The 24,623-nt window shown below is 40.1% G+C and overlaps 1 protein-coding gene across 1 annotated transcript in view; it reads right to left on the bottom strand.

Moving 5' to 3' along the window:
• NPAS3 (neuronal PAS domain protein 3) overlaps positions 1-23,203 on the bottom strand; it is an 846,484-nt gene extending 823,281 nt beyond the window's left edge. Inside the window, exon 1 of the mRNA XM_077820328.1 lies at positions 23,046-23,203. Within this exon, the coding sequence (XP_077676454.1) occupies positions 23,046-23,203 (158 nt within the window). The remainder of the gene's footprint in view (positions 1-23,045) is intronic.
• Between the last annotated feature and the right edge of the window lie 1,420 nt (positions 23,204-24,623).

The raw sequence follows: 24,623 nt of genomic DNA, 5'->3' as shown, positions 1-24,623 counted from the left end.
AGTTGTGCTGGAAGTCTATGAGGGAATTTAAATTGTCTGTCCAGAGGATAAAAATATAATTGACGTATCTCAGGTACATCATTGATTTCATGGTGCATTTGTCCAGGAATTCTTCTTCAAGGTGTCCCATGAAGAGGCTGGCATATTTGGGAGCCATCCTAGTACCCATGGTTGTTCCCAGGGTTTGGACAAAGTGTTTGATCCTGAATGTAAAATTGTTACAGGTGGGGATGGAATAGATGAATTTGGCGATGTGTATAGGGTGGATAGCAGATGGTTGTCTCTTGTCTTGTAAATATTTGAGGCAGGCAGCTATGCTGCCATTGTGAGGGATGTTGGTGCACAGGGAACTGACATCCATGATGGCGAGGATGGTGTTGTGAGGGAGGTTATTAATCAAGTTCATGGTGGAAGTCAGTTGTGTCCTGTAGGAAACTGGCCCTTTATGTGGTGAGTGGGTGCAAGATGGATTCTATGAATCCCAATATTCCTTCGGTTATAGTTCCACGGCCAGATATGATGGGTCTGACCGGGTTCCCTTGTTTGGGTATCTCGGAAAGCCTGCAGATCCCTTTGGTGGGTTCTGGGGGGGGGGGGTGAGTTTCTGGAGTTTCTCTTTGAGTTGTTTTGAGAAGGATTTCCTGATATCCTTAAATTCCTGGATAAACTCTGGTGTGGGGTCTTTGTGAGTTCTTTACAGTATGAGGTGTCAGAAAGTTGTTGGTGGACCTCATGAACATGGTCATTATGGTTGAGGACTACAACGTAGCCCCCTTTGTCTGCTGGTTTGATCACTATATGGTGGTTAGATTTCAGGGCCTGTACAACTGTCTTCTTAGTGGTGGACAGATTACCGTGGATGTGATGTTTGTTAAGGATTTTGCAGTCAATTTTCTTCTTGAAGCAATCAGTGTAATGATCAAGAGTGGTTTCATCCGCTTTCTGGTGGCCAGTCAGATGATTCTATTTTCTTATGACTGTCAGTGGGGATGTGGTAATTGTGAATGGTGTCGTCATTGTCATGAAAGAGTTCTTTGAGGCGGGGACAGTGGAAGAATTCTAGATACTAAAATCTCTACTAGACATTAAAAATCATGGACTGAACAGGAACACTGTATGTACGGCTTATTACAACAACGTGTAACACACCAGCACTCACTTTTTGTCTTGAATGGTCCCTTAAAATATATGCTGAACTACGTATGCTAAACAATCCATTCCAACTTGCATTTAGCTGTGACATTCGAGTACCTTTCCCAGATCTGACGAAAAACTCAGTGTGACTTGAAGGCTTCTCTCTCACCAACAAGAAGTTGGTCCAATAAAATAAAAGATATTACATCAACCACCTTGTCTCTCACAATTATTATTCATTCAGCTATCAAATGCTACTCCATTTATTTTAGGCTATTTTTTTGAATTTCCACAAATACAACAAAAATAGCACTGCGTTGCCACTTCCCGCAGCCCCCATTGGCCGGGCACAGTGAACTGCAGCCAGTGGGAACTGCGACTGGCCGAACCTGCGGACATAGCAGGTAAACAAACCGGCCGGGCCCGGCAGGGGCTTTCCCTGCACAAGAGATGTCCCAAGTCTGGGAAACACTGTTTTATTGCACAAAATGTTTCTTTTCCAAGTAAGGGACTGGGTCTATGGCATGACTGCAGCTGAGTGTCGAGATGCCTCTACCAATATAGAAGTGGTAAAATAAAAGAGGCCACTGATGGAAGGGTTTTTATTAAAACCAAAGTATTTATTCTACCATAAGACACAAAACATGACTAAGAGATACACTAGCTCTCAAAACAAAAAGCAACATCCCTAGACTGTCAATATATCAGTTGTTGGAGACCAGCAAGCAGTCCATGAAGCTGAATCCCGCAGGGACGCTGCCTGCTCTGGTTCTGCCTCCAAGCATCACTCTCAGCCTGTTGCCTCATCCTCTGTGCTGGCTTCACTTAACTGCTCTGGGAGGCAGAATAGTTTATACCTTGTGGACTCTGAACTCCACACTTTTATCAACAAGCTTTGCCATAAAAAGTGCTAATCTTTTGCCTCCCTCCACTCCACCCCAACTTAAATATCAGAATGGCTTAGTTAACCTCAAGTGGCATGCAGTCCTTTCCTCTGTGCCACGGAGCTACCCTGCTCTGAGTCCACCCATCAGCTTAGAGAAGTACATTTTCAGGGAGTACTTCCTGATCTTCCCCCTGCACGAAGCCGATCAATCTCAGCTGGGGAAAAGGGAATTCTGACCTACCCCTACCTCAGAGATCCAGTTTGGGGGTCTAACAGGACACAAATGGAGAAGTCCAGCTCATGATTAAGCATTGACTTATTCTTCGTCATGACCCTTTCCTGATTAGATAAGGAATCTTGCCCTGTACATTTATTCCTTCTCTCACCCAACACTCACACACACCTCCTTCTTTAAGGACAGAAACAGGGACAAAAACGTCAGCATATTTTTATGCCCTGCTTTATGTTAAATAGTGAAATCATATGGCTGCAGTGTAAGGTACCACCTAGTTATATGACGTTGTAATCTTTCATGTTCTGCAGCCATTGTAATCCTTCATGCTCCATTTCAAGAAAAAAATGTTTCTGTAAGGCAGGGTGGTTACCCGTTCTGGCCCTGACAGGGCTGAAGCCAGCCCAGGGAGAGGGCTGGAGCTGTGGGGAAAAGCCCAGCCAGATTAAGGGAGCAGCCGCAGCTGTGGCCAACTCAATCAGGTCCAGATGGCCCCTATAAGAGGCTGTGAGCCAGGAGCCCAGTCAGTCTTCCTCTGCCTGTAGAGGGAGAAGGGCCTGGCTGCAAGGTGCTGAGCAGGACACCTAGATTGGAGCAGGGCTGGGGAAGGGCCAGAGTAGCTGGGAGCTCTGGCCTGGAAAGCCTCAGGCTGCAGGCCTGAATACAGGCCGAATAGGTACTGGGTTGCAGAGGAGCAGCCCATGGGTAGGCGGAGGCAGCGGGTCCAAAACCCCCTCGCCTGTGATGAGTGGCATATACACTGCAGTCTGCCCCTGATATAAGGGGCTAAGTGGGGACTGGCAGTAGCCCAAACTGAGGTGAGGTGGGGTTAGAGGGTGAGGGTTCCCCTGGATGAGGAGACCCAGCACCTGAGAGTGTGGGGGTACTGCCAGGGGGACAGGACCCCAGAGAAAGGGGCACCGGGTCCTTGAGGAGGGACTCGGGGGCCGGCCGTAAGGCGGATCATCGGCCTGCAGAGGGCACTCTGGGGCTGGCCGAGCTAATTCCTAATGACTACCAGCAGGAGGCGGCGCAGGGCTGAGTCTGAAGCTTTACACTCCCTCATAAATAACATGTGAGGCTCTGTGTTGCCATCTGATAGCTGAGCATTCTCTCAGAAGTGGCATATCTGGTGTCCCTCAGAAAAAGCTATCTGCCGCTACAGACCACCAGGTATCATCTTCCTTCCTTTTCTTGTTGCTCCCAAGCCAACTCCCCAGGCATCTACTCAAGCCATAAATCTGGTTGAAAAATCCAGGCTTTGAAGTGCAAAACAGTCATATACACACCTTTTTAATATCTGTAAGGTCCTGTTTACAATCATCCATCCAGCCATTATTTTGTTTGTTCTATTTTATTAATTCTTAAAGAATTGTTGGAAAATATACAATAAAGCTTCCATAATCTCAAAAAAAGAACAGTACTTGTTTCTTGGCTCCTGGTGGTGGATTTTCTAGGATGGGTTTCATTCTCCCATTCAAACTTTCACAACATTTATTCCTACCATGTTTACATGATACCTGAGCACAAGTACATCTCCATATTGGCACCATCATTTGGAACTCTCTCTATAATCAGGTTTTTCCTAGTATAAGAGGAACAAATACAACACCTTATTTCTCAATATAGCTGTTGAATGATATTGGATATAAAACTGAACTCTGTATCAGTAATCTTCTGATATATCCTAACTCGAGAAGACAATTGGACTAAGGTGCTCATCGACTGATAGCTTTCTGTCTCACCCTACAGTCTTAGTACCTGTGATGTGCCCAATATCTAGAAAGAACCAGATTCAACACATCTGCCCTAGATTTTTGTTCCTACTCTTGTATCTAAAATTGGATTCCGTCCTAATACCGCCAGAAACCAATTATTAGATCACCATATTGAGGATCTTATCCCTCGTCTTCTGGTCTGGCCACAAACAAAGACTTACCAAATCAGTCAGCTATGGTTGTTGTTTGCCCGGTGTTGCTCAGATGCCAGGAACCCTTGCTAATATGCTCTCTCTCTATTCTACTGGAGAGCTGTTTTCACTTCTGCATAATTATTCACCAAGTCCTTGTTCATAGCATGGACAGGCACCAATGCCTTACCTACCAGCAGGGATGTTAAATAAATAGTCTGTTCCTCTTGCCGCTGAGCACACAATACGCATTCAAACCTGGCAACAAATTGTTCATTTTCCTTCCCCTCCACATATGGGGTAATTTAGGATCCATTCACACCATCTCCCAAGAGAGCTCCCTCCGTCTTTTGAATTGCACTCATCTCACTCGACCCATGGTGCAGAAACTAACATTACCAGATCATTTTGCCAAATACCCAGCCTAGTTCCTCCTTGTGGGTCTCTAGGAGATCTGATCAAACCAAGGGACAGTTTCATCTCCTGGGATTTCTGTCCTACAAATCTCAATCCTGCCTCTCCTCCTGATTCAGGGGCGGCTGGAAAAAAATACTTAATCAGGAATGCTTGCCAGCCTTGCAAGCGATGGTGTTCCGCAACCAATCTCCATTCCACACAAAGAAGTTCTGTGCCCTAAACCAACCACCGCAGAAGGGCTTGTTTCAGGCTACAAAAATCTACGAAGTGGGTCAAATTCTACCCTCATTTACACCTACATAAATCTGGAGTAATTCCACTGATGTCACAGAGCAGAATTTGGCACAAACACTTGTAATACATAAATTGCATTCTTAATCCTATAAGTTCCAGTGTTCCATTTATACACATGCTGCCTATCACTGCCATTAATGGAAGTTACACTTGCATGAGAAGTTGCTAACTCCTTCATACTATGTGCCATATACATAGGGACAATACAAGGATTAATGTTACAGTACACGTGACAAAAGAAATATCTATACTCAGAGTCAGATCCTGTTTCCTTTTAAATCAATGACAAAATTCCAACAGAGTTCAACAGTGCATGGCTGGACCCTTTTTCATTTTTTGCCCATTGTAAATTAGTTGTGTTGACCACTATTTGTTTATAACGCAATGTTCCTGACTCACTGAGCACTCAACAAGATACAACCTTCTGATACTGCTCCTTTTTCTAAACTAGGCTCACTAATGACAGTTCCGACTACGGCTGTGAAATTGGCACGTATTGATTTTGAAGAGTCGTGAATCTAAAAACTAGAGATTTTATTCATTTTTGTTCTACTTCTCATCACAGAAAATTCTTCTACTGCAAATGTAAAGCGCACAAAAACATTTCAGCAATTAGTGCCTGAAGCTTCTGTCTTTCAATCATATTTATGCTGTTAACCTCTTTCTATCCAGTGTTGCCTCTAGGTGCAAGATATTCCCAGAATTCTTCTGTTCATTCAGTAAACTTCCTGCAACAAATGTATGTATATTTACCATTGTTTTTGTTTACAAAATATTTGGCTTACCATAATAGTATTTCAGTTTAAAATCTAATATACGTTACTACTTTCATTGATAGGTTCAAAACATCATTGAAATTAGTTTTATATCAATGAGGTTTCACCAAGAAAAATTATATAGAAACATTGTGTCTTTGTTAAATTTAAGATGTTTAAAATGTATCTTATTTGATGGTGAAAACACAGACTTCAAAATATCCATTTCAAATAAAATTAATCAACCTGTTAAAAAGACGTTTTAAATACTCTATAGCGGTATAATGGTTGTAAGCTCTTCAAGGCAGGAACTCTGTCTTTCTAGAGCTTGTACTCTGCCTTGCACTTGGGTTCCCCAATCCTGAATGGGGCCACGGAGCATTATCACAATATAGATAACAACAAGCTATAATCCAGCTCTTGCTTACACATCTCAGAACAGAGGGATTCAACATGAGGCAAAAGGTACACCAAAAAGCACTGTACTAAGCTGTGGCACTTAATCTTCTCTACCTACCAGCAGGGATGTTAAATAAATACTCAATAAATAGCTCAATACTTTTTATGTCCCCTGTCTTGTTCCACATTAAGGCTATTTTTGCTGACGGCCTGTCATGGAAGCAGCTGAAGAATGCTCTTCAACCTGAAGCTCTACTGAAGGTGGAGGAAGGAACCCAACTGCACCTCTGCAGGTCACCTTTTTCAGCCCCTTGGCATACCAAATTAACCACATGCACAGGAAAATAGTGGCAGATGGTTCATGTAGGTATCATGAATGTCCAGAAATGTTCATAAGTGAACTGAGGTACACTAGGTCACTTTGTGTAAATTACTGTAGCCTTGGGCATCATTAATTGGCACAGGAAATCCTGCCACCAGTTATGCCACTTTCCTCTGGGATTATACAACATACAGCATTTATCTCTCTGCTTCTCCCCCTTTTCAAATAGCCACAGTGCCTTTTCAATGCACTATGCTGCAATTCAGTTTATATTTGTGTTGTAAATTGCAGCTGTTTTAACTATAAAGCAGGATGGTATGATACCAAACGACAGTTTTTCTCTGTGCTTGGCCTTCTCATATTTGCCTTTGCATATTATCTTGCTGCATGATTTTCAATCCATATTACACAGCCAATGGAAAACATATAGTTCTCTGATCATAAGCATAAGCTGACTGAAGCAGGAGTAAATCTCACTGGAACTCTGATCAGCTGCTACTTCACAACCTTGCAAAGTCTCAACTAAAGACTCCTGCAAGAGCAATAATGCCAGTGGAAGAGTAACCAACTTCTTGCTTCTATGGAACTGGGGCTCCCTTTTCCTGCAGATTCCCAGGATCAGCTGGGTAGGATTGGGTGGCCATGTTCCCTATCTCTACAAAATCTTCTATCTTCTGAGAGGGAGATTACTTGGAAATTTCATTAGGTTAACCTCTCAGAATTCCCTAACTTTCTCCATATTCCCTTTTGCTTATATCCATGGGAGAGGAAAATCTGGACCCAAATTATATCTTCATTTAAATAAAGGCATATTTGGGGTCTTTCCTTATTTATTTTGTATTCATCTCTCCCACTAAAATTAAAGCATGGACATTGTGACATGGACAGAATAGAATTCAAAGTGATAAGGAAATCTATACATTGTTTTGGTTTTCTAACTAGCAATTATATCAAGTAGTAATTTTATATTTTATATATGTATCTACTCACTGGTGATTTATACACACTCTATGATATATACCGGTTACTACTGTAATGCAATGATTTATGAAAAAGCAAATGAGAATAATGAATTCACCTTCCAATACATACAACTGTTGACTTAAGTATTCTATCATATTTTGCTGCATAGAGAATACATTGCCTTTTAACTAATAGCGAATATACATTAGAGTATTTTTGCTCAAACTTTGTGTCACTTGGAACTACATAATTTAACTATCAAAATTCTCAGTGGAAATATCTCATGTAGATAATTAATACCACTGTTGTATTAAAAAAAATTCTCAAAATCAACATATACATTTTCTTAAACACAGGGACTTCCATAAAACAAAGAAAGGCACTCGATTCCTCTTTCATTCCATATGATATGCAGCTGCATCGATCCCATCAGGAAAGAGGCAACAGGAAATTCTTAACATTCTGAAGAGAAATCTGAAGATGTGAGTCTCATCACCCTCTCTCCTAAAAGTGCTTTTTGACTGTCTAAAAGATGTTTACATCAGAACTAAAATTTTAAACTTACAACTTTATTTAAATCTTCTACAGCCACAGGCCTCATTAAGTTGCTAACAAGACGTTAGAAATAAATTTTTGTAAGTTTCCTTCCCTTTTTCATTCTCTCTCCCATCCCCAAAATATAAATCAATAAAGAAAGTTGACACCTATGGATGAAATCAAGCCAAGTACTCTAGCTACTGGAAAATATACCCTCATAATGTCCTACTGCTGTGTTATTTGTGTTTCTAACTATAACTCTTGCATATATAATTCCATTATACTTTTATAAATCAGTGTTTTGAAAAATGCTTTTGAACCATTAATATATTTTCCTGGTTAAAATTCTTTGAGATGTTCTTAACAAGAGTCTTAGATAATGAATTTGGGCAAACTCTGGAACAGTCTTTACAGTATTATCATTCTCATTAATTTTCAGAACTACCCACTGTGTTGAGATGATTGTCATGGGCCTAAGACTTCAATTTGGCTAAATATTTTTGCATATATTTCAACATATAAGTAACTAACCGATGTTTAAAATGCTAAGTTCACATTCTAGAAATAGTTAAATATTTACCATAATATCATAATTTGTTTGCAGCACTCATTTTTATTTTGTTTCTATCTTTAAACACTCCTTTAGTATCCTGGTTGGTTGTACACAAAAAGCTTTAAAATGCCTTCACAAGAAAACAAAACACCCTGGATTTAGTAAATACAGCTGTGCTTTTAAATAAGAAAAAAATCATTTAAAGTATCAGAAATGAAAAACAAAGAAAAAAAGAAAACACTTAAGGCACAGAAACTTAACATTTACCTTAGGTCCAGACTTTATGTAAATTGTTAGCCTAACAACATCTTTCAGATTCATATTTTGTTTTGGCTTTAGAAAAAAACTGTGGTATTAAATCATTCCTAGAAGGCTGTAGTAGATGAAAACAATATCACTTTTTAAAAAGTTAATACAGAGCATATAGAGTCTTTTACTTTAGTCAAGCTTATTCTTTTTTCTTTTCCCCCTCCCCCACCTTCTTTTTTTTAGGTTATCTTTGAAGACTGATTCTGTTTCCATTGTTTCATCCCTTAGCATTCACATATCAGAGCAATAAGTATTTCATTACTGGTTTATCTGTCCAGAGGCTTGAGAAGCAGTAACAATTAACCCTCCCTTCACAGTGATTGATACAGGCTTTGCTTTCAATTTGTTCCACTACACAGATCATGAAATTCTGAATGCGATCATCCTTATTGACCTACACTTTCAAACACACGGCTACAATGAGATGAAAGTAATTATTAAAAGGAACACAGGACTACTCGATGCTGAAACAAAGTCTTTAAAAAAATCTTTTAGATGACCTTTCTTAAAATTGGAAGTATTTGATGTGAAATAAAATGATGGATTTGCTTCATAATCTGGAAATATTACATTCAAATTTATCAATGTATGTTATGATTATACTATACCATAGGGGCTCAACTCCACAACACTGACTTCAACAGGACTGATCACTTGAGTAAAATGTAGCAGGGTCAGGCCCTATATGTTCCTCAAAGTGCTTTATTTTACACCAGTACTGATTAAAATATTTTGTGAAACATGTCATCTCTTTAATTACTATGCTGCTATGACCTGTTTCTTACAGACATGGTATTTCATTTGAAGACACTCTGCTTCCTGATTCACCTTACTATATAAATATGTACAACCAAAAAATCAATCTCTCAACAAGGAACGAAGAACTGAAAGCAACAGTTTTACACCATCAGACAAACTGAACCGAGACCTATAAACCCATGTATAAAGACTCCACTGCAGTGGGAAACAGAAATATTTTTCACAACTCCTTGAAAAATATCCTCAAATAAATATTAATATCTTGAAATCGATACATTCTGAGGAATATAAAGTGATTGGCAGAGGAGTGCAGTGACTACAGAACTATTTAAAATAAGGGTTGCAGTCAAAGAAAATCAGGATAGAAAACTATGCAGCAGACTGTTCTTACAGGCCTCAGGGTCTAATCACAAAACAGAGTGATGGAGATGAACCAATACTGCATGGATTAGTGATGAATTATTTTGAAATATAATCATATGCTAGCACAAAAGGGGAAGTAAAAACTAGCCATTACTCACAAGCTGATGTGCAGATAAGTAAAATAAAAATCGGGGAAAAAAAATATCCTAAACTAAGACATGAGAATAATTAAAAACTAAAATGTTGTTACTTCAAGTAACATTCTATGTAATGTCTTCTGTGTACTGTATAATATTGAGTATTTACATAGTATAGTCTGCAAAGTGCTTAGGCTAAAGCAGGGTTAAATCGCCATCTCTTCTGTAAATCAGTACCTGATAATAATATATGTCAAAAAAATCTGAGTGGGAAGATGTATACTTAAATTATTTAAAAAGGCACTATTTTTTCATATAGTGAAATTACAGGAAATACATATAAATGTAAATTTATATATAATACTAATGAAAGATTTAATTTCCTTTAGTCCATCTGGAAAACAAAACACCAAATTAGGATTTAATATTACGTTTCTTTTTACTGTGGAAAAAAACGGTTAGAACTAATTTTGCAAGGAAAGAAAAATCAAAACTGCTATTCACAGAGATTCCTGAGATTCTTATGAACAGACTGTTTAAATGAAGAGCACTTTAATCAGTAGAGGAATCCTCACGTTTCTAATGTCTTGCTGTGCATTCTGCAGGTTATAGGAGCAGCTGGTAGAGGTCATATATCTTTTGTGAGCATCCCAAAAAGGCTCACTGCCAGACTGTTAAATTATGAATAAGCAATGAACAAAAGAATGCAGATACGGTGGTGACAAGATAATCCAAGCAAATTTATCTATGACAAATTTCACAGGATTAACAAATTACATTTACACAGAACAATAAAAATGTGCTAAAAATTATGAGCCTACTTTTCCCTCACAGCATTAGTTAAAAAAGTCACCATCCCAGTGCATTTAAATTTAACTTTATCTAAAATAAGACATTTACAGCATGCTGAAGACAACCATATAACATTATTTCCTTTCAAGCAACTATACATATATAGCGTATGTAATAGATATATGTGCCTACAGTACACTATAACTGTATACATCACTGTAGAATTAAATGAAAAGTCTTCCCCATTATAAGTATCATAGCAAATATAGAAGAGTAATAACTGTCCAATGCTCCATTTTGCTTGGAAAGGAGAACATATTTTCCCAATCATTAGCCGCTTTTCCCCATAAAGATTGTTTTCTTCCTATTTGCATGGAACAAACAGTATAAAATATGACAACCTCCACACAAAAAGTTAAGTCCTGAGTAGGAATTGAAATACTTTTTCCAGTAATATTACAAAATAATTAAACAAGTAAAAAGGCAATATCCATCCATGATTTCTTGGAAAGATGTGGGAAAGTAGAAATAACCTAAATACTGTATGTTATAAAAAGAATCCCAAAAGGTATATAATCAGCGTGTCAAGTCACTCTTCTATTTTGGATTTAGTGTTTACTCTATCCTTTTCACTGAAGCCCCAGTCTTGAGAAGTGGTGCAAAAACATAAAATTACACTTTGAGCGAATTGGTGCTAGAATGCATGGAATAAGGGTTTGCAAACTACAACTCTGTAGAAGAGGAAATTAGGTTTTGTTAACAAAAAAAAAATTAAGAGCAAAGTCAATGTCACTGCAAAAAGGGAACCAAATTTATGTTTAAAAGATCCAAGCACTGTTATACCTTTTCCACAATTAGTCTCATTTGAGATATGTACTTTCTGTCAAATTCAGTTTATTTTTGTTTTTTAACAAGAAACAGTTGTTTAGTAAAAATACAACTTTAATAAAATTGGTCCTCTTCAACACTATACATAATTTACATATCAAATGTATGCTCTCCTTACAGAACACTGCCTCTAAACAGGAAACCTAACTATTAAAGTGAACATCCAATTAATTAAGATACTTTAGTAAAATATTTGGATCCTTCAAACACTGATACTTGAGTACCATTTATCTAGCTCATTCAGCCATTGAAAAAATTACTGTACTTTTTATTTTTCAGAAGAAATACAAGTTTTATAGTAAATCGGAGTAGTGACTCAAAAACAATGAATTAATAAGGCTGCCCTAAGCATCTGTTTCTCTTCAGTACTTTTTACTAGTTACCTACAAATAAAAACAGCATTCTGTTTTTATTTTTTTATTTTTTCCAGAACCTCTTGTTAATGGAACAAGTGTTGAAGCAAGTGTACCAATTCTATATCCAATGATACTCTGACAAATATGAACACTTTTTGCAGTTATGAAGGCTAACGGATAAACAGCAATGGCAACAAGTCCTTTTTTTTTATCCCAAAGACAGCACTTTAAAGACTCAGTCATTCAGCCCTTTCTCCTGACCTCAACCTTGACCTACAGAATCTGCCTACCTACAAGAGGTTTTTTTCCTCACTGTAATGTACTCAGTCTCTATTCTCCCCTAAACAGAGATAGCCAGTCCTTCCAAAACTTTACAAATTATTGTTTTGCTAAATGGACTGCAATCTAAAAAGGACAATTCTGGGGACATCATGCACATCTAAATCTAGTGCTCAAATGAACTAAACTTTAAATTAGCAAGTGCTTCCATCTCTCCAACGTGATATATAAGCAAGACAACAAAGCAACTCCCTACCCAGTTTATATAAAATGTACAATATATGTGAGCATTATCACAAGCCAAATATGCCCTTTTCTAATTTAATCCAAAATGACAACCCAAAAACAGTATTATTCTGTACAATTAAGTTTAAAAACATTATAGCCAAACAACATTTAATGAACCCAATTCCATATTCCTCAGGCAGGCAAAACTTCCAGACTGGGATTTTCAAATGAGCCTAAGGTGTGTAGGCACTCAACTCCATTGCAACTGAATGGGTGTTGGGTGCCCAAGTCTCTTCAGCTACTTGGAAAATTCCAACCCAAGGGATTTAATTGTAGATTATGTATATGCATACTATTCAGACTGTATCCTGAACACAGATTTTTTATATATATCAATGTAAACCTATGATCCCTGACTTTAATGAAACAATACTCTTTCACTTTAATTGCTTAACATAGTGTTGAACCAGCATTATAAATGAAATTAACAGATATGGTGTTGATTTCCATAAGAAATAAAAAATAAAATCAGCTGTTCCATCAAAGCACTTTCTCTCAATGAGAATTTTCCCTGTATAAGGAGTAAAAAGCCCCAAGCTCTCTAAGGAGGCAGTGTGGTTCAGGGATAGGGAACCAGAGTTTGAGTCAGGAGCCCTGGATTTTATTCCCAGTTCTAGCATTGCTGTATGAGCTCTGCCAGTTCTCATGATTTTTATATGCCTTCGTTTATCCATCTGTAAAATGGACATAAAAATGCATATGCCCCTTTTAAACTCCTCTGAGCTCTACAGATGAAAATCTTCACAAAAACACTAAGTATTATTAAGTGTTGCTTGGTTGTAATGTGACATCAACAGGCGTTCCCAGAGCAGAGAGAAGACAGCACAAACTCTAAGAGTGTAATTTCAACATGCAAAAATAAGAAAAATTCAGCACTGAAAATGAAAACGTCCACCATGAAAAGGAGCTATCTCAACTCAAGGGTCGAGCCTATTCTTTTAATGAGTCATTTAATTATTACCAATTTGTCCTCCTATGAAGTTATGTGAGATCACCTGTCCTTCAATGTGATTTTGAATTTTGCCTGTGTAAGGAATACAGGATCAGAAACTACATAAGCTTCAATATTTAAGCCCACCAGATAGACTTGCTATTTTCTTGGAAGCCCTTTTGACAGAGGACTACTCCATTTTTATTTCAGAATTTCCTTGTTCTTTTGTAGTTGATGGTACACAGATGCACAGCCCAATCCTTACCTTAATCAAGGCCATGAGAGTTTTACCATTACCCTCAGTGGGAAAAAATCAGGCCTACAGTATTAAATGTAAAAAATATATTTTTCCTTTTGGCTTTCTATAGTATTTTCTTTCCTTTGTTTTTTCTTTATTTTCAATGAAGATATAATTTGAATGTACACTTCCAAAGACAGAATATAGCTCTTCAAAGACACTGTTGCAAACATAATCCTGTTCTTACCACACCATATTTTGCTACGTAATGTTCCACTACACTATACAATATTAATGAATATTTTTATTACTTAAAGTCCTTTGAAATCAATGGCACAAGAGTCCTATTCATTTCACTGGGACTTGGTGTATTGCGAAACTACAGCTCAAGCTGGTCACAGAACAATGCTCTAGTCATGTAAGACACACCAGCAAACATTTTATTCCTACTATGCTGCATCTTCATATGCAATATTATAACAAATTATTCTTATTATGTGAAGTTCAGTTAAAACCAACAGTACAAGCACCTCACTGACACTATTAGGACTTCGTATGGCAAAGATAACATGCAGTAGTCTTGTATATATTATACAGAAAGATACCATCTATTATGAAAAATAGATTTATTAATGCCATTTCAAAACATTTCTTCCAAATGTCAAAAACGCTTTGGCAGCAATGGACTAATTTCCAAGTTTTAAAAAAAGCAGCACTGAGAAAGAAATGTCTTGGCTAAATACATTCAAAAATGTATCTTAGTTTAAAAACTAATTCCATGCTAGCAAATTGTGTGCCAAGTTTCAATGTAATTACTTCTGAAGCCACTATAGGCCAGATTCTGAAACCTCACCTCACATGAGTAACTCTTCCACCTGTAAGCAGTAGTTCTATTGACTTTAACAGGAAATTACCCCAATGGGCCTACTTGCACATGTAAGAATTGGTCACATTAGTTCCACTTTCAGGATCAGTCCAGTTACACTGAACCCCAAAAATCACTTATTTAATGCATATAAAATGAAATTCACCTACATTCTGTACTGGGGCTCAATCCTGCAGCCACTAAGTCAATGGGAGCAGGATCAAACCCAAAATGTTATGAAAATTACTACAGTTAGTCAGCATGCTCAATTTCAGATATTCAAAAATCTCAGCACACATCCCCCCCATAAATAAACCGCTATCAAAAAAAGATTTATGAAACAAATTATTTTTAAAAATAAAGATACCTTTTAGCCAGAATATTAGTAAAACAAGTGGCTGGAATGATAAAAATTGTCTGCGTCACTTTTCAACAACTGTTTTACATATTTTTTTGCAGTGAATTTCACATCTGGCTAGCAACTTGTATGCCAAGTTTCAAACCAAATGCAATATGAAACTGCCAATCCATTACACTCTGAAATTCAAGGCCTGAGAAGAAGAATGTGGGGGTTGATGTTCATGGTGTATCCTGATGTTCCCTTAAAAATATCCATACTTCGGAGTATTGTAGTAAACTGCTAATTTTGATGCAGTAACTTTCGTTATGAATGACAAGTTATTGGACATAAGAAGCAATGCTATAATTATTCAGTATAAAAATAGTATTTCTACATAGCACCATTAGTTTGGTATAAAACAAGTTAAATGCCTATTACTTCCAGTAAGAAAAAAATTATGCTGTAAACCAATGTAAAAAACAATGCAGCAGACAAAAACTTGTTATTCAGAATCCCATTAGTTACTGAAAATACCTAATATAACTTTTGTTGATCAATACTTTCACATAAGTCCTAAATAATACATGATTCCAGTGGGGAAAAATGCAGCAAATCAAATATGGTGGGATATTATTTCAAATTATGAATAGTAGTATGACCGCTAATCCATAAATCAGAAATCAGAAAGATTGTTGTAATGTGGGAGGGCTCTATTTAATAAAGGTCATTATAACTCCTGGCTCTAGAGCTATAAGATCTAATATCCTCTCTGGTAGCTCTATGATATGCCCATGCATTACTGTTCTTGTTGACAGTCTGTTGCCTTGGAAATCTTTCATTATTTCAGTTTTTCCATTTGTAGACCCTTGGCCTTGTGATATGAAGGCCACCCTATTTCATATTTTCGATTATCATTTAAGCAATCTTCTGGAGCTATTTATATAAAAGCAAGTGTTAGACAATGCATATCATCATTTATCACTGTTGTGTTTAAGCTTATACTCTAGAAAGAAATACAAAAATGATGATTTTTTTTCTTTACTTTAAACCAACACCACTGGGATACTGCTATATGCTTTACAAATCAGCACTGGCATACCATATGCATTTCACTTCTATTTAATCATTTTGGATATATATCCACACAATTGAAAGATCCTAGACTGTTACTGTAACTGTATAATTTGAAGCCTACCAGAGTTTAAAAGAAAATCAAAGAAGTTTAAGTGCATAACTTCAAAAATAATTATTTCACAATCTAAACAGGTAAAACAAAGTTTTAAAATGATTCAAGTAGTATTAATACTTAATGGTAGCATATATCATTTTTGGAAGACATTTCAAACCATTATCCTGTTGTTTACAGTATTTTAACACATTCCATCTAAATACTTGGAAATGAACAAACAAACAATACGTCTCTTAGTCTATAAGGTGCCACAGGACTCTTTGCCGCTAATATATAGATTGTTTACACTCATGGGTCTAAATTTTGATAACTAGTTTATTTAAGAACTAAGAAAACAGTGATTGCAGAAGCCATTTTTCAAATCACTTACAAGATACAACTCAGAGGAGATTTACAAAGTAGGCTTAAATAATCAGTTACATGAAAGAATGTAGTGAAACATTAAATACGTCTTAAGAAAATGCATGTTAGTGTATATTTACTGAAGCACTATTACATTTTCTCCAAAACTTTTTCTAAAGAACACATAGGATTATATATAATTTCCCATATAAAAACAAATCCACTTACACATGTAATATTTATACTTAAAGTGTTCAGAGCATTGTAAACAGTGATAACCAAGCGAAAGCTCAGGGCACAAAACTGTCTGGACACTAGGCCACATTTGTGGCTATTAGCGTTCTAGGAGCTTAGGCTACTTGTTCCCCTGAAATGATTACTCCTCCCACTCCCTACAGGGTAAAACTACTCTGATCCAACCTTTAAAATGACAGCATCAGAGCTGAACAAGAAGATGCTATTAAAGGGCATTAAATTAAATACAGTATATCCTCCTACAACTTCAATCAGAATTTCAGACCAAGTGTTATTTAGTTCAGCTCTCAAGTGGAGCAGAATAACAAATTGCGCACTTTGATTTACCTTCTCCGAATGCCAAATGGAGACAGGTGATAAAGAAAGCACTCATGCAAAGGCTATGAAGTTTCCCCTAGAAATTAATTCTATCTTCAAGATTCCTATCTCAGAGAAATTCCCAAAATGGCACACAAATATGCTTCTGCTGGAGAGATTACTGAAGCTGTCCTGGCAAATACATTTATTACTAATATAGTACCAGGATCAGAAAGAAGACAGCAAAATTGTATATTAGAAAAAAACATATTGATATTTATACATTGTTGTTTTCCTTGCAAATGAAGAACTTTATAGAAAAAAGAAAAAAAGCATGTTGCTAAAGACACTATTAAGACAGTAAAAATTCCTATGCAACCACTGGAAGAAAATGTTGAATGTGTATAGCTAAAGAGAAGCCAAAACATAAATCAGACCTTTGATTTCTGGATTTTTAACAGAGGTGAACATTACACCTATATCCAAATTCAGCTCCATATGTCTTTGACTACATTGTCGAAGTGCAACAGTTAATGGTTGACATCAATCACAGCTACATAAATACTTTAATTATACAATATACAGAATACAAAACAGAGTTTTCCAAGGTTTTGCCATACTCAGTAAATTACTTCACCATGAAAAATACTGATATTTCTACCAAATCTGCAACTATTTAATTTTTTAAAACATACACTGTGATATGTTTACCATCACATTTAAAAAAGACAAATTTTAAATTAAAAGTGTGAAATAAAAACTGTTGGCCCACAACTTATTTTATGTAAATATTTCTCAGATCAACTTGCACTGTAAAATATAAATCTGACAATGTGACTCAGTCACTTTTAAAAGCTGTTTACATGTTAATTTCCATTTTACAACTAACCAGGCATCTTCCTCACCCTCCCACTCATCCCAAACTCACAGATAATGCTGAGGAAAGCACACAAAAACAAACAAACAAAAAAACTTTGGCTGCCCTCCTGTTGGACACACATCTTAGTGAAATGGATCTTTGAATACTTTCGTAAGAATCACAGAGTCACATCACATGAACTTGTCAACTGCTTCCTACTGATCACTTCTAGAAAGAGTCATTTTACTAGAACAAATCTGCTACGGCCAATTCATGTCAGCAACAGTCAATTAACAGCAAACACAATCCCAAAGAAAAGTATACGGGCCGAGACTGGTGGTTTAGAAGCAAAGGGGAGAAGTACCATCCACTCTGAAGTCTAAGAATAACATCCGTTTACAGCTCTTGCAGATATTTTGTATGCAAACTCTGTTGCGTGTTTTAACCAACTCCGCAGTGCAATAAGTATCAACTGTTCCAAACAGCCTGATGTGTTTCCACCGCCAAGGGCGGGGCTGAGAGGGGGGCAGTGTACGTTATTCTGCAATCATTGTAACGCTTTGGACAAACTTGCCCGAAAGCGCAGCTTGCTGCGAAGAGCAAACAGCTCTTCCCCAGTTTTGGCCTAGCTGCTGCACTTGAACTGCACAAGCACGGACGGCCCCTCAGCAAGACGTTCCGGGCCTGCTGCAAGCTCCTCAACCCCCAGTCACCCCCTTCCTCCTCCTCCCTCTCCCCTCCTTCGCGGAGACTAGAGACCCGAAAGGGGCCGCCCCGGGGATCCCCACCACCACCTACACCCCTCCCTCCCTCCCTCCCTCGTCAACGCGCCCTGCCAAACACCGGCTCCCGCGAGCTGGGGAGGTGCCACTGCTCTGAGACTGGCGGCGGCTGCCGCGGAGAGGCTCGCAGCGCGCGCGCGTGTGTGTGTGTGTGTGTGCAGACAATATGCAATAGGAGAGAAACTCCCCGTGCTACCTGACAGGGAGAGCGGGTATCTGCAGGCAGAGAGTCCTCCTCCTCCTCCCACCATTCCCCGGCATGGCAGCCAACCCAGACCCAAGGCAGCAGCAGCAGCGGCGGCGGCGGCGGCACCGCGCGGCGCTGCGGCAGGTTCAGTAAAGAGAAAGTGTTACCGTTCTCGCCGGGAAGGATCCTGCTGAAAGCTTGGCTTGGTCGGCGCCATCTTCCTGGGGTTTGTTTTTGTTTTGTTTTTTTTTGTTTGTTTGTTTTGTTTTTTCCTCTCTCCCTTACTTTTCCCCCGTGCCGGGGCTGGCGTGTGTGGTGTGTCTAGCGGCGGCGGCGGCAATGGCCCTGATTACCCAGACAGGCTAAGGAAAAGTACTCAGGCCGAAGCATCGCGGGCTCCCGCTCCTCGGCGCAGTCCTGGTGCAGGTTGCTCGCTAGCACGGCTGCTGCGGCGGCCGCCGTCCACAAGCCGAGGAGCGGAGAGAGCCCGGGCTCCGCCGGCTCCACAGACATGCCAAGCGCAGAGACAGGCGGCTGGCGGCGGCGGCGGCGGCGGCGGGGGGAGAGAGCCGCGCAGCCCCGGCGGGCAGCCCGGCCATTGGCATCGCCCGGCAGGTGTGACACACGCACACAGCACGGGCCAGATTAAGCTGGGTGCCAGGCCATGGGGCGAGCGGGGCTAGGGCGAGCGGGGGAGGGAGGATTCAGGGAGCTCCGGGCTTGACCGCTGTGAAAGTATTTCTGGGCATTTTCCAGCTGCTTCCCCAGCTCCGCTCTCACTCTCTGTGCAGGGGACAGAGCCTCCGCTGCCGGCGCAACAACGCCACTCAGTTGCAGTTTCGCACACTTTCCTGCTCTAAAGCAGCAGATCCAGCAGAAAAGAGGGGCTGAGAGACACGGGGGAGGGGGGTGTATGTGTGCACCTCTGCGAATGCACATGTGTGCACAGCACAGGGGAGAGCATGTGTGCACTGTATGTGGAAATCCCTGAGACAACATATGCTCTATACAGCGGGTGTGCATTACATATGGAGAAGTGCGTGTGTGCGCAATATGTTGTGTGCAACATATGTGCATCTACTATGTATACGGTATTGGAAGAGAGTATATGCGTTAGATACACAGAAGTGTACGCACGTGTGTATAGCTCATATCCTCTGTACAGAAACCGCAGATAAATGGGGAGAGGGTTGCGAATATAGGTACGCACACCCATTTGAGTATGTACACATCCTGCATCTTAGTATACAGTTCCAGCTGTAGATGTTCTCTTCTTGAAGGATGTGACATTGGTCATGTTAACACAATGTGACTCGCTCGGTTTGGAAAGCATATGCTTCACGTTCACTGGAGATTACCAAATGGATCACGAAATAAGGGAGCGAGAAAAAGAGCATACCTTACAGGTTTCTTTTAACATACCAGGAGAAGTGGGGTTAAAGAGATTTTAAAAGACAATGTCTCTTTTGTAAATGGCTTTTCAAAGCCAAAATAACTGTGTGGCTGGGCTTCTGCTGCCTGCAAGTTCAGCTGCTTAGGGCCTGATCCTGTTCCTAAAATGAACCAGATTCTTTCCATGGGCGCAGGATCAAGCCCTAAAAACGGGCTTTAAACAGAGCGTCTTCTCCATAACTTAAAAAGGGAAAGGGAAATGGGATGGCTACACGTATGACTTGTGCAAGAGAAAGCGAGTGAAGAAGTTATTGAAACACCTGAAAGTTTGGCTGTAGGGTGTTGTAAATGCACCAGCAGAAGAATCTCTCCCTGTAGAAACCAGCGAGACTGACCTACCTATTAGGTTTGAGGACTTCCGGAAGCAGACACAGGCTGCCAGGGCAGCCCAGGGAGCAAGCCCCTGCAGACAGCTTCTCTCTCAAAGCAGCCTACTCACCTAGGCCCCGATCCTGCAAACGCTTACACACGTGTCTACTCGCTATAGTAAAGTTAAGCACGTGGGTAAGTATTTCAAGGATGGGGGCCCCATTTCTTACTGGACTTTTTGTATTTGTCATTCTGCAATACATACACGTATTAACTATATTGTATTTATCCAGAGTAAACATCCTACATCTCAACATAAGATCCTTGGATTTCTTTTATTTTTATTTCAGTCATTAGAAATGGGATCTGTAATAGACTTTCAACTTTATATCAAGGAATGTGAGGGTTCAAAAAGCACAAAATGCCAGTCAATCCGGCAAACCTTTTTCCTCCCCTCCCCCAGGAAAAAGAAAAGTTAAGAGGTGTCATCTTGGATTTTTGCAATGAGCATAAAAGTGATGTCAATGTTTTGGTACATTTGTAAAGCATTTCAGTATAACAAGTTGAAACCATTCAAATGAAAGGTATAGTTTTAGTCTATAAAACTAATAGTTACCTAACATTTGGAGAAAATGCAAATTGTCTTTTCTACATGAAATTATGTAAAGCATCCAGACTGGACTGGATTCTCATTATTGTAAGTATTTGACTATATATTTAGTCAACAATATTTGGTTTACTGGTAGTGGTAGTTTATCAGAGAAGACTTGTTCTTCTAACTTTTTCCTGATTACTGACTGACAAAAATCCAGCTATTAAAATCGAACTGAAGTACTAAATTTTCACAAGCTGCCTTGTCCATATATTTCTGTATAGCTTAACCCCTCCAGAGGTCTCTTTCATTTATTTAAAAGTCAATGTGACATTTCTGACCCTTGACTTCCCCACTTCACAGACTAAATTATTGTGACAGTTGCCTGTACTTCCTAGTTAAAGTGGCCGTCAGTTTCCCTTAGAATTTAAATACTTTATAAGTGACAAAAATAATACAGAAACCATGAAAGGAAAATACTAGCCCAACTTTTTCCCATTCTTTATATCTGTCATGTTCCAGTTCTTTTATATAATAGGTTCGTGTATTTGAGCAAAAGAAGGCTGATATTTCATTTCAAACGTTCCTTATCAAGGAAAGTTCTTGGGGATCATCTAACTGCAATATCAATTTTATACTAATTTTTCACGAACTAAAGCCTTCAAAAGTCACACCCAGAAAATTTCTACCATCGGGCATCAAATGGAAAACACACCCATGGGTTTTCCAAAACTTGCCCTCATGTGGTAGGCAACTCAAAGTTGGTGAACAACAAAGCAGGCAATGATTGATTATCTGAATCTCACCAATTTAAATACTGGTGGTTCGAAACAAGAGTTTCCAAATCAGTGAAGTTTTAAATATAAGGTAAAACCTTACTGCGATACTAATATTCACTATATGCATATTTAGTTTGAGGTGTTGGATATTTGGGGTTACACACCATTTTTACCCCAATATTTAATTTAATGCAAAACTGGAAGCCCGGATGTTTGGAACTACACTATTTTTATTTTATTTTAAAATCGAAATTGTTCAGATTTCAATCTAGACATTTTTGTCAATTACTGGGGAGTAGATTTTTGTTCTAATTTACTACTAGCAAAGAATATCAAAGAGAAAGTGCAGTTTTGTACTCTTAGAAAGAGGAAGAAATGTCATGTAATTAAACACCATGATAGTATGACCACTTATCAGTGAATTATTAAGGAGTGCAGAGTGGGGAAGGTCTTTAAACTTCATTATGACTTAATGCCTAAACCCAACTTTGTAGGGCTCTTCCTAAAGGCGCTGCCTGCGAATCGCGTGTATTTGCATTAGAATGCAGTTAAGATGAATACTCCACAGTGCTGCGTACACTTAGGGTTTCATGCTATATTTCCCTGTACTAACAGGTGACATAACACTACAATGTGGCCCTGCAAGCGTGCAACTCCAAGTGAAAATTGTCTCTTTCTCTGTCGAAAACAAATTATCAATCAACACACCGTGATCAATTATCCCCCAGGCTGCCACACAGTGGGATTTGCACAAGGCATTGACATTGAGAAATTCCTCTCTAGCAAGGAAGAGCGGACGGGATCCCAAACTTTGCAGCAGCCAAGCTAAGATGCCGGGAACTCACTCCCCCCACTGCCACCCCCCATTGCTGCTTTCCAACTCATTCAAGATACCATTAGAAGATTTTGTTTACATCTCGGTGCATTTTAAAACTGCCTGAATTTTTACACCCAAAGACCTACCAACAGCGGGGGGGGAGGGAAAGAAACACAAAAGCACAAAGAAAAGCAAGTGAGGGAGCCTCACACACATCCCCTTTTCTGACTTGCACTCACCGTTGTTGGTAGGAAGTGATGCCCTGAACGTTTTGCGGGTTGCCGTTGGCTGCGGTGCTGGCTCTCCCCATGCCTGGCCCGGCCGGCACTCCCCCGGCCGCCCCACCGGCCGCCGCCGCAGTCACCTGCACGCTGAAATCCGGGAAGATCCTGATCATCCCCGCGGCTCAGCACCCAGCGAGTCTCGGCGAAGAGGTACAGCAGCTCCTCTCCCTCCGGCGGCTGCAGCAGCAGAGCCAGGCACACTGCAATCCCATTAGTGAGCGGCGGCCACTGTGAGTGAGGGAAGGCGCTTTGATCTGAGCTGCTGGGCTGAGATTGAGAGGAGTTGGGGGAGGGAAGGGAAGGATGGGGGGTAAAGGGAGGGGGGAGATATTTTACCGATTTGCAAACATATAACGTGTGAGGATTTGGAGGGGGGGGTCAGCACTGCCAAAGGAAGGTGTAGCTAATAATACCACCGAAGCTGAGGTTATACCAGAATATCCAGGCTGAGTAGGGACAGAGAGAGGAGAGGGAAGCGCAATTACTTTAGCGGTGCAGTGAAAATGATGAGCAGCAAATGTTGCCTTTTTTTCCCCTCCTCCCTCTCCCCCACCCCTCCTCCCAAAATGCAAGTCTTGGAGGATTTCTCTGTCTCAATGAAGTAATAATAAGCGCTGCTGACCACAGCCTGGGCTAGAGCCAACAGCGCGAGGGAGGAGGGGGAGGAAATATCCCAGCTCCCAGAGTCGTAAAGAAAGAAGTGAGAGTGGAGGATTGTTGCTGCCCAAGTTCTTGCTCTTGGTAACTTGCTCCCCCCCCCCTCTATGAAGGGACGGTTTTCACAAGTGAGGAAATGCGCCGCTTTTGTGCTATGGCAGAGTTTGTTCCCTATTATAGGGAACTGACTCTCCTCCCCTCCTAGTGTGCAGCAATGTTATTGCTACTCAAACTTGTGAGGTGTGTGGTTGTGTGTGTGAGCAAGCACCGATCCCCATTGCTGCTTCAACGTATCAATTATACAGCTGAGAGGTGTGCAAGAACCCTTTGCAAATTTATATCACAGAGCAGCAGGAGCAAACAATAACAATATTGAGGAAGGTGGCTCGTCTTCGGTGGCTCTTTAATGCAAACTGCTTAATATCCGAGAGGGAAAAGCGTCTGCAGATTTACAGCTCCTTTGTGCAACATGGGTAAGAGTGGGCGCTATTTCCCCGCCCCTCCCTGACCTAGGAGGGTGGATTTGCCTTGCCCCTCTTCTTCGCTGCAAAGTGATTCTCGACCCAAAACCGGGTTGGCTTGGGTTTCAAGGCTGCTGTGCATGTGTATGCCCCCCGAGCCAGGCGGTGCGGTGCGAGGTGATCCTTCTCAGGGCGCAGTAGCCGCCGGCGGTGCGGTGCGAGGTGTTGGAATGCGCAGAGCAGCCCCCCCGCCCCGTGCCATTCCCACCCTTCTCGGAGGCGCCGGGAGTCAATGAGGGAACAACAACTTGCGCTGCCGATTGACTCCCCGCGCGTTAACTGCCGGCCTGGGCCGCTCGCCTCGCAGCCAATCGCCGGCCAAAGCGCGGGGCTGGCGCGGCGCTTCACCTGCTTA

This window comes from Eretmochelys imbricata, chromosome 6, assembly GCF_965152235.1.
Source record: "Eretmochelys imbricata isolate rEreImb1 chromosome 6, rEreImb1.hap1, whole genome shotgun sequence".
NCBI classification, from domain to species: Eukaryota; Metazoa; Chordata; order Testudines; family Cheloniidae; genus Eretmochelys; species Eretmochelys imbricata.
The sequence above is the reverse complement of the archived record's forward strand: the minus strand, read 5'-3'. Positions and strand labels throughout refer to the sequence as shown.